General features: G+C 40.3%; 1 protein-coding gene across 1 annotated transcript; it reads right to left on the bottom strand.

Moving 5' to 3' along the window:
- Positions 1-500: 500 nt before the first annotated feature.
- Positions 501-14,174, bottom strand: LOC147061743 (cryptochrome-1-like). Its single transcript, XM_085906086.1, has 15 exons — positions 13,960-14,174; positions 11,585-11,748; positions 8,541-8,649; positions 8,315-8,457; positions 8,008-8,192; positions 5,660-5,748; positions 4,708-4,848; positions 4,251-4,562; positions 3,586-3,737; positions 3,109-3,311; positions 2,652-2,765; positions 2,460-2,573; positions 2,225-2,305; positions 1,925-2,046; positions 501-719 (listed from the first exon to the last, which is right to left on the bottom strand). The coding sequence occupies exons 2-15, from the start codon at positions 11,740-11,742 to the stop codon at positions 711-713; spliced, it is 1,932 nt and encodes a 643-aa protein (XP_085762212.1). The 5' UTR covers positions 11,743-11,748; positions 13,960-14,174; the 3' UTR covers positions 501-710.
- Positions 14,175-16,144: the final 1,970 nt, after the last annotated feature.

The following is a 16,144-nucleotide window of genomic DNA, read 5'->3' as shown; positions in this document are numbered from 1 at the left end:
GACCATAAAAAAATGAGTGGGGTTGCTGGACCAAGAAGCCAAAGCGTATCACTTTCATACAGAAAGAGAGTTGGACTTTACCTCATTGACTGGGTTGACATTCCCTTTAGCACAGCACCATCTAGTGGATGCAGTATAGCTTCTATTTTACACGCCTTTTAATCCGGTGCGCCCTATATTTGAAATAATTTCTAAAATAAGAAATTCAATGAGGGGGCACCCTATAATCCAGTGCGCCTTATAGTGCAAAAAATACGGTAGGCCTTGAGTTTGACACCTGTGTACGCAACATGTTAGTTTAATGCTGAACTGTTATTTTTCATTCAGATGCAACTGGGAGAAATTATGTGTGAATTATCAATGGAAAAACTATTTTATATACATAAATATTGAGAAGTGGCAGCAAAAAGTATTGTGTAATGCTCCCACAAATTAAGGTTTTTACGGGCACACCAGGTTTGACTTTTTCTTTTTTGTCTTTCTCTTTTTTTATTTTAAAAAAAAAACAAATAAATACTTAGTTGCGATTACTTTCTGCTTTTTTTTTTTTTTTTTGCAAGTCTGCAAGCTAGGTCAGCGGTTGCCAGACTTGTCTCGGAAAATCTGAGCCTTGAATCACATTTTCATCTCAGTGTTCACAATGGGAGTTTCTGACTGAGAGGGTGTGTGTCACAGAAGACCAAAGTGGGTATCTTCTTTTGTGATGAACTTTAGGTGGTCTGCGGGACACAAAGCATGACAAGCAAAAATCAGACGACACAACATAAAACACAAAAACATACTGGTGTGTATTGATCTCTAACTGATGCAACAGGGAAAAATAAAGTGGGTGTGGGGGCGATAAAATAACGTAAAGTAGAACTGTAAATGAAAAGTGTTGGCTGCAAATCAGCTTTCATTTTTTTGGTAAAAGGAAATTCCTATTTCTTTCCTATTCTACCCTTGATATGGTTTTGGTCTTTAGTTGACAATTCAAACTTGAATATTGTGGTTGTATTTTGCTGATTTTGTCATCTTTCTATTTTGTAGATAAGACTAGCTTCCTAGGATACAGGTAGCTTAAATAAAGCCGATGCAAACTTAAAAAAATCTCATACAGGTTGCATATTGTTCTCTCTAGTTCATGTTTTATCCCAGTTTCGCAAAATCTAAAATGAGTACAAATGAATCGCTACGTGTAACGAGAACAAGATGTGTGTTCACTTTTAGACCAACAACTTGTGCATACAGTAAGCATTGTAAGAGAAATGCAAACCTTTTAAAGCTAAAAATGAGTGATGCCTGCTTTCCTTTTCGATACTGCTGGTTTCCATGAGTGAACACCACCACGGTTTTGCATAGTTAGTGTTCTGGATCTTTCATTGTGATCACAGCAACAGCATGTTTGAATAAAAGTCCTATCAAGCATGGCGGCCTGGCCATAAATCTTTGTTGGCACAGCAACAACCTCCGCCCTTAACAAATAAAATACGCTTTCATACAACAATCAAGGTGTGTTGTCTTGTTGTTTTGTTTAATTGTTAAAGATAATGACCATATCGCTAAATTGTCAATATCAACAACCTTTGGAAACTCTGTTTACAGACATGTTGTGCATGCTTTGAACTATGGAAGCTACAAAAAGTCTCTCTATAAATGCTCACATGTTGGTAAAGTAGCAGTAGATTAATCACCCAGTCCTAGTGCAACTTAAAATCTACTGAACATTGCTCACACACACTCAACTGTCATGTGATCATGTTTTCATTTGTTGTTTGTCCAGACACTATTCGATTACATTCAGAAAATGTATGGATCTGGAGGAAATTTAAGTTTGAAATCTCTTTTTTTAGCTACTCTACATGGCGATCAATTTACACTCACTGCTGTCACATGTGACAAATGTTTAAAAGCTTTCGCGCAGGCTTAAACTCTCCCAACTGACCTCTGTACTCTGCCTCTGCATCTTGTGACCCGAGCAGGACGACGGGTCTTCCTCCCCCGAACCCTCGCGTTCTATTTCCCGTTCGCGTTTTCCTGTCATGCCACCTCTGATGTGTGCAAGTCCTGAAGATAAAAAAAATGGGGAGGGATAGGGTTACAGATGATAAAAAGGAGCAAAAGGTGATCTTGAGTTCTTATACAGTGAAATTGTAAATGGAAGGCAAAAACATGCAAGACTAATTTTGCCACTACAGAAATGATGACCGGTGATGGCTAAATGAAACAGTTAAAAAAAATGTACCTGGGTGCTGAGGCACGGCAAACTCATGGTAAAGTTTGCCACTGGTGACCGCCGTGTTGTTTTCGGGCACTGTATGGTTACCTGCAAGAGACAACGCTTACATACTCGCTTTCTATACAACCCATTCAAATGTTCACACTATTTGGAACTCAACAGTTGTGTCATTCAATTTGTATCAGAAGGCGAATTTTTCACCCATGGTTAATCTAGAAACTCTGCGTATCATGTGACTTACCGTGCTGCGCCGCCATTTGTCGTCGCTGGCCCGGCTGTTCCTCCCTGTCAAAGTTAAGGAGGATGCTCCCGCTGCCGTTGCCTGTGACGACAGAGCTGCCCGACACGCCGGCCACTAGAACGACAGCGCAAAGTCAAATTGAAGCAGGACGGCGGACGGCAAGCGCGGCCACAAAAACCTCTGTGCACTTACTGTGAGGGGTGTTGTTGTTGCTTCGGTTGGTCCCCTGCTGTTGATCTCCAGGCGAGTAGGCCATCATTCCTCCATTTCCGTTGCCATTTGTGGATGGAACGGATGCCAGCAGACCTGAAAGACAGGAATATTTAGACCTGAAGTATCAGAGTGGCTATCAAAAATCCAGACTGAGATAATCGGTATTGCACATCAGAAGTTCTTGGTTTGGAGGGACAGGAGTTATAAATGGTGAGATGACCGTTCACGTATGGTCAAATATACTCTTTTGGTCATAATAATAAGTACCTTAAGTGTCCATTGTTTACAAGGTCTATCGGGACGACATTTGGTGTGGATTCATAAAGATGTATGAATTTCTCAAATTTTCAGCGTATAAATGAGTAAATGATTGTTTAGCCTTTCTTTATAGTGATCAACATCATCACCCACATAATCAATAAAAATGTGTCCTCACCTAGTCCTCTGTATCGGCTCAGTTGCTGGTAGATTTGCTTCATCCTCTCGATGTTGAGTCGACTGGCCTCGGCGTGGTGCACCATTGGTTTTGGGTAGTTCACGCCAATGACACACTTGGCGGCCGCTTGTACCGACTCGGGCGCGTTCCAAGGGTCGTATATGAACTTGGCAGGAAAAGCTCTTAAGACAGGTAAGTAACGTCTGCAAGCACAGGGAGACATTAAATACGCTGACTCGATAACTACACTCACAGGTGTGTGTGCGTTTATGTGGGAATGATATCGGGAAATGGTATAAATATTTTTATATGCCCGTTTCAATTTCTGCATTTTAATCATGTTTAATGAACAAACAAATAAACAAACACATTTTCTAATATGGCATCTTAAATCAATTAAAAGCAAGAAATAGTGCATAGCAACTTCAGGAGAATTTGAATTCTCTTTTCAAATTCTGTGCAGGGAGAGCTACCCACCTGATGAAGTCACCATTGGGGTCGATGCGCCGACCGAAGCCCACAGGGCAGTAGCAGTGGAAAAACTGCTGGAAAAAGGAACTACAGGACAGCCACATCCAACTGCCAGCATTCACACTCCAGTCGGAGTCGAGAAGCAGCTCCTCGAAAACCTGTGGCATCACAAACCTAAGTGAGTAGAAACTTATGTGCTGGGGTGAATGTAAGATGTTGAAATGCACAAAGTACATTTATGAGAAACTACAAGCAGATCTGCACCAGCAGTTGGTCTAAAGTTGGCCAGGGAGATCACAGATCTGTGAAGTGGGCACTTGGATTCCACCTTTCACTCAAATTGTTTGTCTTCCCCTCTGGACCAATCAAATCCACCAAAATTGCATGATACTACCTGTGCCAACTTTTAGATGTGGTTCTAGCTGGCATCAGGTTTAGTTGACTTTCAGCCAGCAAATTGTCACAGTATAACAGTCTGAAAATTTGCACCAGCACAAAACTTATCATGCGCCAAATGTCAGGCCTGAGCGCAGCTGTGCCATCTATAGAGAACCACTAACTACACTTGGTCAAATTCTATCCATCTAAAACTAACTACTAGAAATTATGATCACTTTTTATGGAACATACAGGTTGTTAATAGAGGTGGCTAAAATCCAATGATAGCTTGCCTTCATCCCTTCTTCCCAGCTGATCCACAAGTCGCCTCTGGTGAGGAAGCATGCCACAGCATGGCGAGCCAGGGGATGAATCCAGCCCTCTTGCCTCAGCTGAGTCATGATAGCGTCTATCCAGGGGAAGCCGGTCTTGGCTTCAGCCCACTTGGCGAGCGCCTCGGGGTTTTTGTCCCAGAGAATGCGAACACAGATGGGGTTCCCCTCCATCTTGTCAAAGCGCGGATTGTTGGTGGCCGCTGTGTAGAAGAATTCGCGCCACAGTAACTGTCCATATTGTGAGAGAGGAGGGGAACTGTTCTTTTCCACCTGAGAAGAAAATATTGGAAGAAGCGTTTTAATCGGACAACTCATAACAGATACAACTGCGAAATTTCAATGACTAACTTTTGAAACTACTAACTGTCTAGCGGGTTATTGAAAATCAATCCATATCTCTGTGATGACTGCCCACCTTGCGATAGAGATCCGTGAGCTTGAAGTAGAAAAGGCGACAGGAGAGACAGCCGAAACGTAGGTAAGGGCTGACGCCCGTTGGGCTGGCCAGTAGCGAGTTGGCGTTCATCCTTGGACGCTCAAAGTTTGCCACCCATGCCTGCAAGGTGCACAAGGAAAGGGAGGGGAGGTGCAGAGCATCCCACAGCAACCAACAGTAAGGCAATGTCTACATGGGCACGTGTATTTTGAATTTTTTTTTTTTTAGCTTCCTCACTCTGTGGTTTGAAAAAAAATTTCATATCCAATTGTGAACGTATTGCAAAGCAATAGTTGAAGGCGCATTAACAACGATAGAAAAAGAGGACTGACAACTGTCATTAGATGAGTTGTGGCTGAGTTATTAAAACAACAGCAACAAAGGATTTTTTTCCCTGTGTCGCTCCCTAAGGAGACTTGTTTAGAAAAAAAATTGACCAGAGTATCCTAAAATGTTGTCATTCAGTGCCCTCAAATTTCAATGTGGATAAAAATGCTCAGGAAATTTGGTCTTCTTTTAAAAATACCCGTGTCTGCGGACATGGCATGGCACGGCATTCCGGAAAAAGGGTAGTACAAGGTTTAACCTCCAATTTGGAAACATGCAATAGAACATCAAATTGTCATAACAACTTGTCAAAATGTAGATTGGACTGGTCTGACCCATAAATAACATAAATCTGCATACAATTGATGCCTGTTGAAAATATAATTAGGAAACTAACACAATTGATTTTTTTTACATTTTTTTCTAAAACATGAATAAACATTCAATTTACAAAAAAGGTAGGCGTAAATGTTGGTACATTTGCCTTGAACACATTGAGGTCAAACCTCGACTTGACAGTTTTCTGGAATGCAGTGTCTCTGTGGATGCTCAAGGAAGTCTGTCTCATCACAAATACAAACAAAACATAAAAGACAATGCTCACTTTTCTTTCTAAATGGCGCTCTAATCTGGTTAGAGCTTCAGTCTCTCCTCCTGGCCACACAGCTGTCGGCAGGCCCTCGGTGTCAAAGCCTAAAACACAGATAATGACTAATTCAGCTTTTTAATACCAACTAAAAAGGAATATTCGATATCATTTAACACGGTGCAACTTTTAAGGTGGAACACGATCCACTCACGAAGACAGGGTGGACCTCAGATTTGGTTCCCTTTATACTTTTGTTGTTCACCATTGGTCATCTGCTGCTTATTGAAGTGAGTTAAAATGTATTCATTCATGCTTGTATCTCAAGTTTGTGCACAAATTCAGCCAATGGCACTATTTGTGACCCCATTCTTTTTTTTTTTTTTGCTCTGGAGAGGTACGATTCCGAAGGAAGAAAATATATAGAATCGGATAAATTCATCAGAATAAGACCTCTTGCAAATGTGGATAAAAATCAGATACATATTGGACATTTGCAAATTAGGTCGACCCCGTCCTTCAATGCAAGTAATTCCCTACCCCTCAAAAGTTTGGACATGGTTTCATTCATTAAAATGTGTGTCCACACTATCGACTGGTGGTGCGCATAAATAAACACAATCCCACGTGATGATCTTGGTATAAGCACATGCAGCACACAGTTTGCACCTCATTCAGGTGGAGGCAGCAGATGGCTGCCTCGTGTCAGTGTGGCCTGACAGCGGCGTACAGCGCGACTAATGTTCGAGGCTAATTTAGGAGACCAACAGCACGACCAAAGCTGCGTACAGCGCGACTAATGTTCGAGGCTAATTCAGGAGACCAACAGCTCAACCTTAGCTGGCGTAGCTTTAGAAACTTTAAATAAACTGTGTGAAAGACAGGCCCGTGTGACAGCAGCAGGCGGCCGGCCGGCTGGCCGGCCGCAGGTAAGTCTTTGCTCTCAATCGAGCCAAGCCATCTGTGAATGGAAAGCAGACATCTGGATGGAAGCTCAAAAGGAAGATGAGCTGCCATACAATTAATCCAATAGTCAGATTTAGACCAATGGGTTCTTGAAATACAAAAAGGGGAGTGACAGATAAACTGGATTCAACCACGGAGAACATCCTTTTTCTACTGCTTCTCCTGTTCAGGGTCACATGCTAACTGACTTTCAGTGTTTTGTTATGTCTCTCTGTGAAAAGCAGTTGCAAAACTGTTTTTTCACAGCTGCCAAAATGTACCCTACTTACAATTTTTTTTAAATGGTGACATTTAGAACCAGTTCCCTTCAATAATTTGTATATGGAAAATATATTCAGATTCATTATAGGTGTTGCAATTTTTTTATACTGTACAATGTTTTTGTGACTCGTTTTTCTTGCTTCCTCATTTTCTGCATTTTAATTTTTGTGATCATTTTAAAAGTGCACTTAATGCTTTTTCCTTGTGCGAGTGTGTAATACTTCGTCGTTAGCTAATTTACAATCAAGGGCAATCTGACAGTTGGATAATAATATAGCTGACCTGGACATTGCCTATGTTATGGAAACAATTTTGTTATTCTGTTATTGAAATTTTTCTGAAAATAAATATAATGTTGTTGAAAATATAATATATGTAGATAGTAGTTTGACGACAAAGTGAAGATTTTTTATGGGGCGTGGCTTAGCTGGAGGCATAGAAATTTTGAACAGTGTTTACGTTGTAATGGACGCAAAAAACGGTCATTTGAGTGAATATGTGAATAAACTCACTCTGCATGACTGATAAACTGGAGGCTATAAATCATTACCTACGTCTTGAATTGACAAGTTTAAATTTACAATATACGTCAGCAACGACTCTTGTGTTAAACGGTCACAAATGCTGCCAAGTCAACGACAGGGACAGAAGACGTGGCTGGGCGATTATCAATTTCAACATTTCATGAAAGTACATTTGCTGTGACATCTTACCTGATGTGACGTGTGCACTGCAAACACGAGGGTTGTTTGTTGATACCCTCATTCCAATCCTTTCACCTAATCACGTTCAACCACAGCCATCTGCGATTTCTCTCACAGGCAGAGGCTAGTATGTGATAGAATTTCAAATTTGTGCTTTTACGCTTTTCGGAACCAAAAACACAACAAGACGACATTTCTCTTCATGAAGCTAGTGGTTGTTTACTTCTGGCTTCCGTTTGGTTGCCTCCATTGTCAGTTTCTTTTGCCTCCAGCTAACACTGTGACATCATTGTGACGTCCGCCATGAAGCGTCTATTTCCCTGCCCGATACGTCTTACGTGAATTAAACAATCTCATCATTGTGAACCGTGTTTTTACCATCAATATGAAAAGAAAACGGAAAAACTGAGATGAACGACAGCAGCGATTTCTCACCAAGCTCCTCCAAGGATGGAACCCCATACTTGTCTCCGTGGTCCTCCAAGATGGGGGTGATGCAGTTGGCCATCAGGGTGTCTGACAACGTCTCCACAGGCATCTCAGGAGGATCTAAGCGACTGATCAGTGTCTGGAAACGCTTGTACGTAAGCGGTGGTTGGCCACTGTTCAGTTCGATAATTCTGGTGGGTAAAGGAAGAGTTAGAGACCATCACTCAGTTCAATTCCACATGGCCACATAAGATGCTACTGACAACAATAATGAAGTTTTCAGTGTCCGTCTGGTGTCAGGTTTAAAACGTACTTGTCCAGGTCATACAGCGTGTGTGAGTTCTTAACGATGACTTCCACTCCTGCCTCCATGGCCAGCTTCTTGATAGCAGCATCTCTCTCCTTTCCAAAAGGCTCTGAGTCATACTCAAAGGTCAACCGAGAGATCTTCCACTCCTGATGCAGACACGTCAAGCACTTAAGGGTGTTCGAATGAAATCACAAAACGTCCAAGAGGGACATTTACAGGAGAAACTGACCTTAAAGAGCCGTGGGAACACATTGGCTGGTTGGCCCCTTATGACAAAAAGGCGGGAGTTTAGCTTCCGGAGCTTGGCGTCCAGATCCTCCAAACATTGGAGAAGAAACCTGATGGACAAGGAGAAAATTAAACAAGTTGAATTGCGACCCAGCATACAATCAAGCACTTTACTACTACTACTACTCCTGATTATTCTCATTATCAATATTCATAACAATTATGATTAAGAAGTCCCCTGCAACAGAAAAATGCACGAGACTTACATAACTCAACCAAATAAAAGCAAAGATGAGTCACTGTTAAAGGTATAAATGTATTACATTTTAAAATGTGTGTTGCAATTTTTTCTTCTTGTTCAATTTGAATGTGATTAAATAAAATGTGTAATTCAATTAATAAGAGGGGCAAGGTAGCTTTGCTGTTGATAAATCAAACCACAATCAAGGTAATCTTTATAGGTTATCTTTGTCTGTTCTTTATACTTTGTTCATGGCAGCGTATGTGGTGATAAGATATCATAGTTAGATAGCGTTCATTATGATTAAAATTGGTCCCTGTTACCTGTGAACACACATCCGATATTCAAATGCAAGTCATGTCGAGGACGACACGTTTTGACAACGGAGAGAAGTTTGTATTTTGAAGTAATCACTTCAGGCTCAAGAAAATAACGGCGTAGACAAAATGTGATTTAATGTTAAAGGGCATCGTGCGGAAATCATGTTTAGTAACTTCGCTCTGTGTGTTGTTAATGCAGAGTAGACAATGTTTTGCTGAAATATAAACAGCTCACTCTTTTTTTTTTTTGCACGAATTAAGTACTTGCTATTTACATTGATGACGCTGTTATCACCATCTTCGCCCACACACAACACCTTGACAACTATGACTGTTGTACAACATGTCTTGAGCAGTCTTGATGACAATTTCTGCCCCTTAGTTGAATTGGTCTCGGTGCGCAGTCACATTTGCCGGTTTGACCTACAAACCACAACCACTGGGCACCACCAGTCTAGACTATGTCTAATCTGCATGAGGATCAAGCATGAGCCAAGCAGAACATTCAGTCCATGTCAGTCAGACTGTCGCTGAGGAGAAACGTTCAGAGCTCTTTAACAACTAATAAAGATACAGGGAGGTAGCACAGTTCAACGAATGGGTGGATGGTTACATTTACGGTTCAGATCAGGCAAGAAGGCCTCTCCTCCCAGCTCGGTGTAAAAGGCTGTGATTGTTGCAACACCTATAAAATTAACAATAACAGGCCAACGTGGGTAATTTATACCACACCAAGTAAACAGATTATTTTATAGTTTGTGAGTGGTGAAGCATAAAATAAGAATGAGATCAAATTACATTTAAATATCCCTGGGTTCACAATCTCTTGCATGTAGGAGTCACCACAAGTTTCTCCTATGTACTGTACCTAACAAGCCATTTCCTGCAAGCAAGTGTGTGTGTGTGTGTGTGTTAACCACATCATGAAACCTCAGACCTTATATAACTGTTCTGTTCTACATTTGTTGGTGCAAATACACAGTTTCCATGGAACCACAATTAAATCCCTTAGCCTAGTAACCTCATTCCTGGTGCACACGTGCAAACACTCTTTCCTCTCTGTGCCTCTTTGTGTCACAAAAATATTGACAAGTCAATATTGCTTATAAAAACTGATGGAGGTCATATAACAAGCTAGCATATAACAGTTGTATCTGAATGGCTATATTTAACTATCCATCCATCCATTTTCTATACCGCTTAGTCCCCACGGGGGTCGCGGGCGTGCTGGAGCCTATCCCAGCCGTCATCGGGCAGCAGGCGGGGGACACCCTGAACCGGTTGCCAGCCAATCGCAGGGCACACAGAGACGAACAACCATCCGCACTCGCACTCACACCTAGGGGCAATTTGGAGTGCTCAATCGGCCTACCAAGCATGTTTTGGGGATGCGGGAGGAAACCGGAGTGCCCGGAGAAAATTGAGGAATACATATCTTGTTTCAAGTGTTTGAAGCCCCAGATATAAATTGTTAATAATTTTAACTTGAAAGTCCATCTACTGAATTATAGATATTAAAATGCAACTTCATTTTCACTGCATTACAATCAATGTTAATGGATTAAACAATTAGTTTGAATGGAAAATTGTACCGCTTACTATCATAACTACTGCCCTAAGACTAGCAATAGCTAGTACTACTACTACTACTACTACTACTACTACTACTTCAACAAAAGAAAAATGCAGTTCCTCCAATATGTCAAAAGCACTGCTGTCAGTCACTTTCACTCACAAACATTCTTTTGAATGCAGATGCGATAATGTGCAGACTCGGGCTGATTCTATGCTGTTGCATATTTTGGCAGATGGCAGCACGACGGCTGTGTTGAGCGAGCGCACTTCCTTTGGCCGACATGTTTGCCTGCAGCCTTTTTTCAAGGAGCGCTTCTGCCGGCATGGAGAGTGCCTCGCCACAAGTAGGTCACGCTCACATAACCACTCACAAGTTGAATGTCGCTGCCTGGCACACTAACCTACATTTGCCTCTTCACTTATTCAACAGTGAGGAAAAACTATTATTGAGGTATATGTGTAAACATGGACTTCTGCCATTTTCTTGCGTCATTACCAGGCTATTTAAAAAAAAAAAAAAAAAAAAAAGATTAAATTTGTTTTCAGCCCATACTGTTGCCGTAAGTGCGTGATGGCGCACTGGTTAGCATGTCCACCTCACAGTCAGGCAATGTTTGACTCAGGTAAAAATTTCCTTTTGTAATGCAAGCTTAACAATTATTTCACCCCAGAATTTGAAAATGACTTGCAAATGTTTAAGTGAACTCCAAAAGATGTATGCAAAGCAAATGTACAGGGAATGTTTGAATTGTTTACTAAACCTGACATCTGCTTTTCAAATTCAGTTTGTGTATGTAATGGAAAGTAAATAATTAACTTTTCACGCCAAGCCAGACCAACTAAATTGACTGTTGGTAAGGCTTATAAGGCCCAGGTGTCAAACTCACTTTTTGTACTTTTTTCACTTACCGCCACCTGTTGACCCCAACATTGGAGGAGCCTGCGAACCAAGGGTCCAAAATGTAAACGCAGCGCACTGTGCCTGCCCCCTGAACTGCCTCCTTAAGAGCTGGGTTGTCATGAAGACGGAGGCCCTTGCGGAACCAATGGATGGAATTGGGGGCCATGTTTGTCTGAGGAAGGGACGACACAAAAGATGAGTGTTGGATCAGTGTCAAATCACATCAATGCACAGCCATCTTCACACGAGTCTCAAAACTTATGGTTCTACGGCGCTTGAGTTAAAAGAATACATTTCTAAATAAGAGTTTGTATGTAAGAATGAAAAAGAACAACAATCCCAAAGGCTGCGTATGTACCCCCGGCAGGCCTATTCCAGCCCACTGACTGTACGTTTAACACCCTTGGTCTAGGTCATCCTAAAGGTGTTTATAGCAGGCTTAGCCCACTCCAATCTAATCCAAGCCTGTGTTTATGGACCTTGGTCTGTGCAGTCAGAACAGAAAATAGATTGAAAACAAACTGTTCCCACAGAGTTGCTAGCATGCTCTTTGCCTGATTGTTTTTGCTGCAATGAGAGAGACACCAGCCTGAGCAGGTGTGAAAAGGCTCATCACTAAATCTGTTAACCACGCATACAGGCAAGACGCAAGAACAGACAATTCCAAAAACGGCTCTGCGTGAATTTCAAAGATTCCGTCCTTGAACTGACCACTTCCCGTTTGTGGACGACTGCTTTTTATGAATGTCCTTTTTGTTGAACAACTATAATGATTGTCATCTTTGATGACGTATGAGTTGGATGAGTACGACCTGAGTGAATGCCCGTATTGCATGTATACATATTACTACATATATCAGTTTTACAGTATATCCACATACAAAAGAGGCTAAGGGTAAAGTTTAAAAAAGAAAGAAAAGAAAATCAGTATTGCATTGTTCACATTGACAAGAAAGAAAACACATTATTGTAAAAAAAAATAAAAGCATGTCATTATTAATGTATGTAATAAGGTCATATAAGTTTTGTAATGCCGACAATTTGACCCTGGAGCAGTGTGTGCTATACCATTATCTGGAGTTACTGTTTGGCCCTGGGAGAAGTCTTTTGTGTTAGAACCTTCCCAGAGACATGCAGTTAGAAAACAACATTTCTAAGAACTCATCGGGTCAAAGTACAAGAATGACTTCAGACCGCTTGCCTGACTTAAATACATGCCCTCCTCATTTTGCAACAACAGCAGATGGATTTATGGGTGGATGGCTTGATGAATGGATTGACAGAGATGCTTTATTCATCTTGTGATCCTTTAATAATCTGAGAATGGAAAATAAATATAAAAAAAAGGTTAACACTTCCTTTGCCATAATGTTGATTTTTTATAGGCTGACATCTCAGGGAGGCTAACACTTGACAGATTTATCAAGGAAACGTTTGTCATGAATGATGTCACTTGTTACCCATTCGCTGATATGAAATCTGCGACAGCAACAGTCTGGACGGAAAGAGTGCTGCTACTGGCGCCAATAACCTGACAGCTTCATTTGAATATAGTCTATTTTGCATGTATGCTGACATGCAGCATTTCAATGACTGAAGCCGAAAATTGGGCACAATCTGTTACAGGACACAGGTCAACCTCTCGTTTTTTCAGATTTATTAACTACAGTCATAATAAAGTGTATTTGTGAACATAATAATAATAATAATAATAATAATAATAATAATATATAGTAATGCGTCATGGTGCTAACCAGTGCGCCACCGAGACGCCTTGACTTAATAAATATTGAAAATATCTTAAAAAGTTTTTTTTTTTTTAATTCTGTGTCAAAGATATGCTTAGGGGCTGGGGGGGGTGGATTTGTAACTCAAAATTGGAGAGCTATTTTCATCATCATAAATAATGATTGAACAGTTCCTGAATGTTTCAAGTAATGTTTTAACAATACTGACCTAAAAATGACCAGAGTAAATAATGACATCTTTAAACAGCAACAATAATAAACCTTGACTTATTTTTGCTTTTCACATTTTCGCAATGATATAGTGTACATACTGTCCTGCCCATGCATAACATCTCTGGTGGTGCAGTGAACTTCCTTCAGATGGAAACTAGGTCATGAGTCTGTGCTCCATTGGAACCTAGCGTAAACTCCATTCACAATTTCAATCTGACACTCAGATCAGGCCAAAAATAATGACCCTTTGTTAAAATTCAATGATTACAACTAAATAAAAGCAAGACTTTGTCATTGAAGTTATCGTGCACGACCGGACACAAACACAAGAAACCGGGTCAGGAGAGAACGCCTTATGTAACCGGTAAAATCTATTCTCCGCTTAAAACAAAATACCTTCGCCCGCAGAACAACTGCCTTACCTTGCGGAAGCACCCCGGAGAAGATATTTAAGTCAAGCCCAAAGAAATGGACATTCTTCCCTCTTGTGTGTTAAAGTGCCGTCAGCGACTTGGATGCGTGAATGCATAAGGCAGGATCGCTGGCCTCAATCTCGAGAGTCCAAAACTGCTTGTGGACGGATCCCTTGGTTTCATAACACTTGGCTCAAACGCGCATGCGCTAAATCCATGGAGCCTCTTTTCCCGAGTCCCGCAGTGGCCAAATTGTCCGACCAGATGGCACAAAAATATCGCTTTCAAAACAATGATTATCATATGACCTTCAAGATTAAAATAAAAAATGGTACATAATTAAAATAATTAGGCATAAAGTATGTATACACAATGTATTTACTAAAAAAGTTTCCAGTTAAAAGATCTCAATGTAAATTGCGTTCAGAGTGTGGTTGCTTAATTTTCCACAACCGTGAATGCAGCACAAAGCTTTCACCAACGTGAGGGCAGCGATGCTTCAATTTCTGCCTTTCTATTGGTCGGCATGCCGGCCTTCATCACGTTTTGAGCGGCATGGGAATCCGGAAGTTGACGATTGATTCGTTTATGACGCTTTTTAATAATAATAATAATAATAATAATAATAATAATAATAATAATAATAATAATAATAATGATATAATCATCATCATCATCATCATTATCATCATCATAATCATAATCACAATCATAATAATAAATTTTGTGTAATCATGCACTTTACATTGGAAATTAATGAAGACCAAAGGTACTGATCTGTATGATACTCTATGCATGTCTTCAAGCAGAACCCCCTTTTATTGAGTAGAATATGATCTGATTTCTGTCATTTTATTTCCTTGTTTTATTTAAAAATATTTATAGGGGTATATCGTATTATACATGTTCATTATCTGTTATTTTTTTTAATTATCATCAAAATAAATAAATAAAGACAAATAAATAAATAAATAAATGTTTGTTGCATTTATTTAAACTGATGATGTTTCCGAAGAAATCGTAAAATTCCTAATACAAGTATTAGTAATACGATTCACCAGTTCATGACGCATTTTAGTAAATGAGAGAAAACCTATAATTGCAGAGCGCCTAAAATACTCCTCAAGTATTGCTGGGATGAATTAAATGTATGTACGCCTGTTGGCATCATTATCTGTGTTTGTTTTGCTGTTCAACTAGTTACACTATGTTCAATATGGCATCTGCTGGGTATAATTATTTTGGGGATGTAATTGGCTTTTAATGATTCTAATTAGCAATTACTGATTGCTCATGTAACTATAGTGAGCAGTAAAACAGTTGTGATGCCCCCACTGAGCTGACGGCTTGCGAGATTTGCTGACATGATACTTTGAACTCTCAAATTTTATTTTAGATGTATTTTCTGGAAGTTTTTCCTTCATTTTAAATTTGACAACTATAGGAGTCACATTGAAGGTTTGACAATTACTAACTTAAAGGAAAAAATATCACAATAGGATCAACCAGTTACCCAATACTGAATGTGTTTGTTGTGAAGTGGTTGGATTTTGTGGTGGTTCACTTTCATATACTAGAATTTCTTTTATTCCATGCACGCTATACGTACATGAATAAAAAAGAATCCAGGAGAGCTCTTTCTGAGACTTTGTTGACTATATGCACAAACACTGCAAGTGGCAGCATTTCTAAGTGGGCATTGTGTAGATTATACACAAGACAAATAAGTAATGTACATAAACCAATGAATGCTAACATTGGATTTCACAATGTACACAATGTTAATGTTAGCATGGTTTAAAAACATTCGCCAAATCAAAGAAATAAGATCCATCCTACCCACATGAATAAGTGAGAATGCATTGAGAATGCAGCCATTATTTGCGCTCATGTTGACCAATAACAGGCTTTCAGTTGAGGTTATTCTCGAAAGCCACCTGCATATCCACGTGCCTCCATCTGTTACAGATTGTGAACACGCGAATACAACATGCCTGAGTGACACAGACTGTTGGTGAAGCTGAGTGGGCTACAAGCAACATGCTGCATGCCACGTTCTGATGCCTCTCTTTATAGAAACACATGTGCCCCTTTTCTTTCAGCCTGATTCATCTGCCTTGCTCTGCCACCAGCGAGTTGTGGATAATTCAACAATTCCGTGGACTCAGTCACCTTGTTGGCCAGCAGGATGCGG

This window comes from Syngnathus leptorhynchus, chromosome 1 (assembly GCF_054491065.1).
Source record: "Syngnathus leptorhynchus isolate UIUO chromosome 1, UIUO_Slep, whole genome shotgun sequence".
NCBI classification, from domain to species: Eukaryota; Metazoa; Chordata; class Actinopteri; order Syngnathiformes; family Syngnathidae; genus Syngnathus; species Syngnathus leptorhynchus.
The sequence above is the reverse complement of the archived record's forward strand: the minus strand, read 5'-3'. Positions and strand labels throughout refer to the sequence as shown.

What these genes read in the sequence shown, in the direction of transcription:
- LOC147061743 (XM_085906086.1), bottom strand. Translation starts at nt 11,742, where the DNA reads ATGGCCCCCAATTCCATCCATTGGTTCCGCAAGGGCCTCCGTCTTCAT. An exon ending in TCACGGATCTCTATCGCAAG is followed by an intron (nt 4,563 to 4,707) that starts GTGGGCAGTCAT and finishes TTTTCTTCTCAG; the next exon opens with GTGGAAAAGAACAGTTCCCC. An exon ending in CCCAATGGTGACTTCATCAG is followed by an intron (nt 3,312 to 3,585) that starts GTGGGTAGCTCT and finishes CTGTGCTTGCAG; the next exon opens with ACGTTACTTACCTGTCTTAA.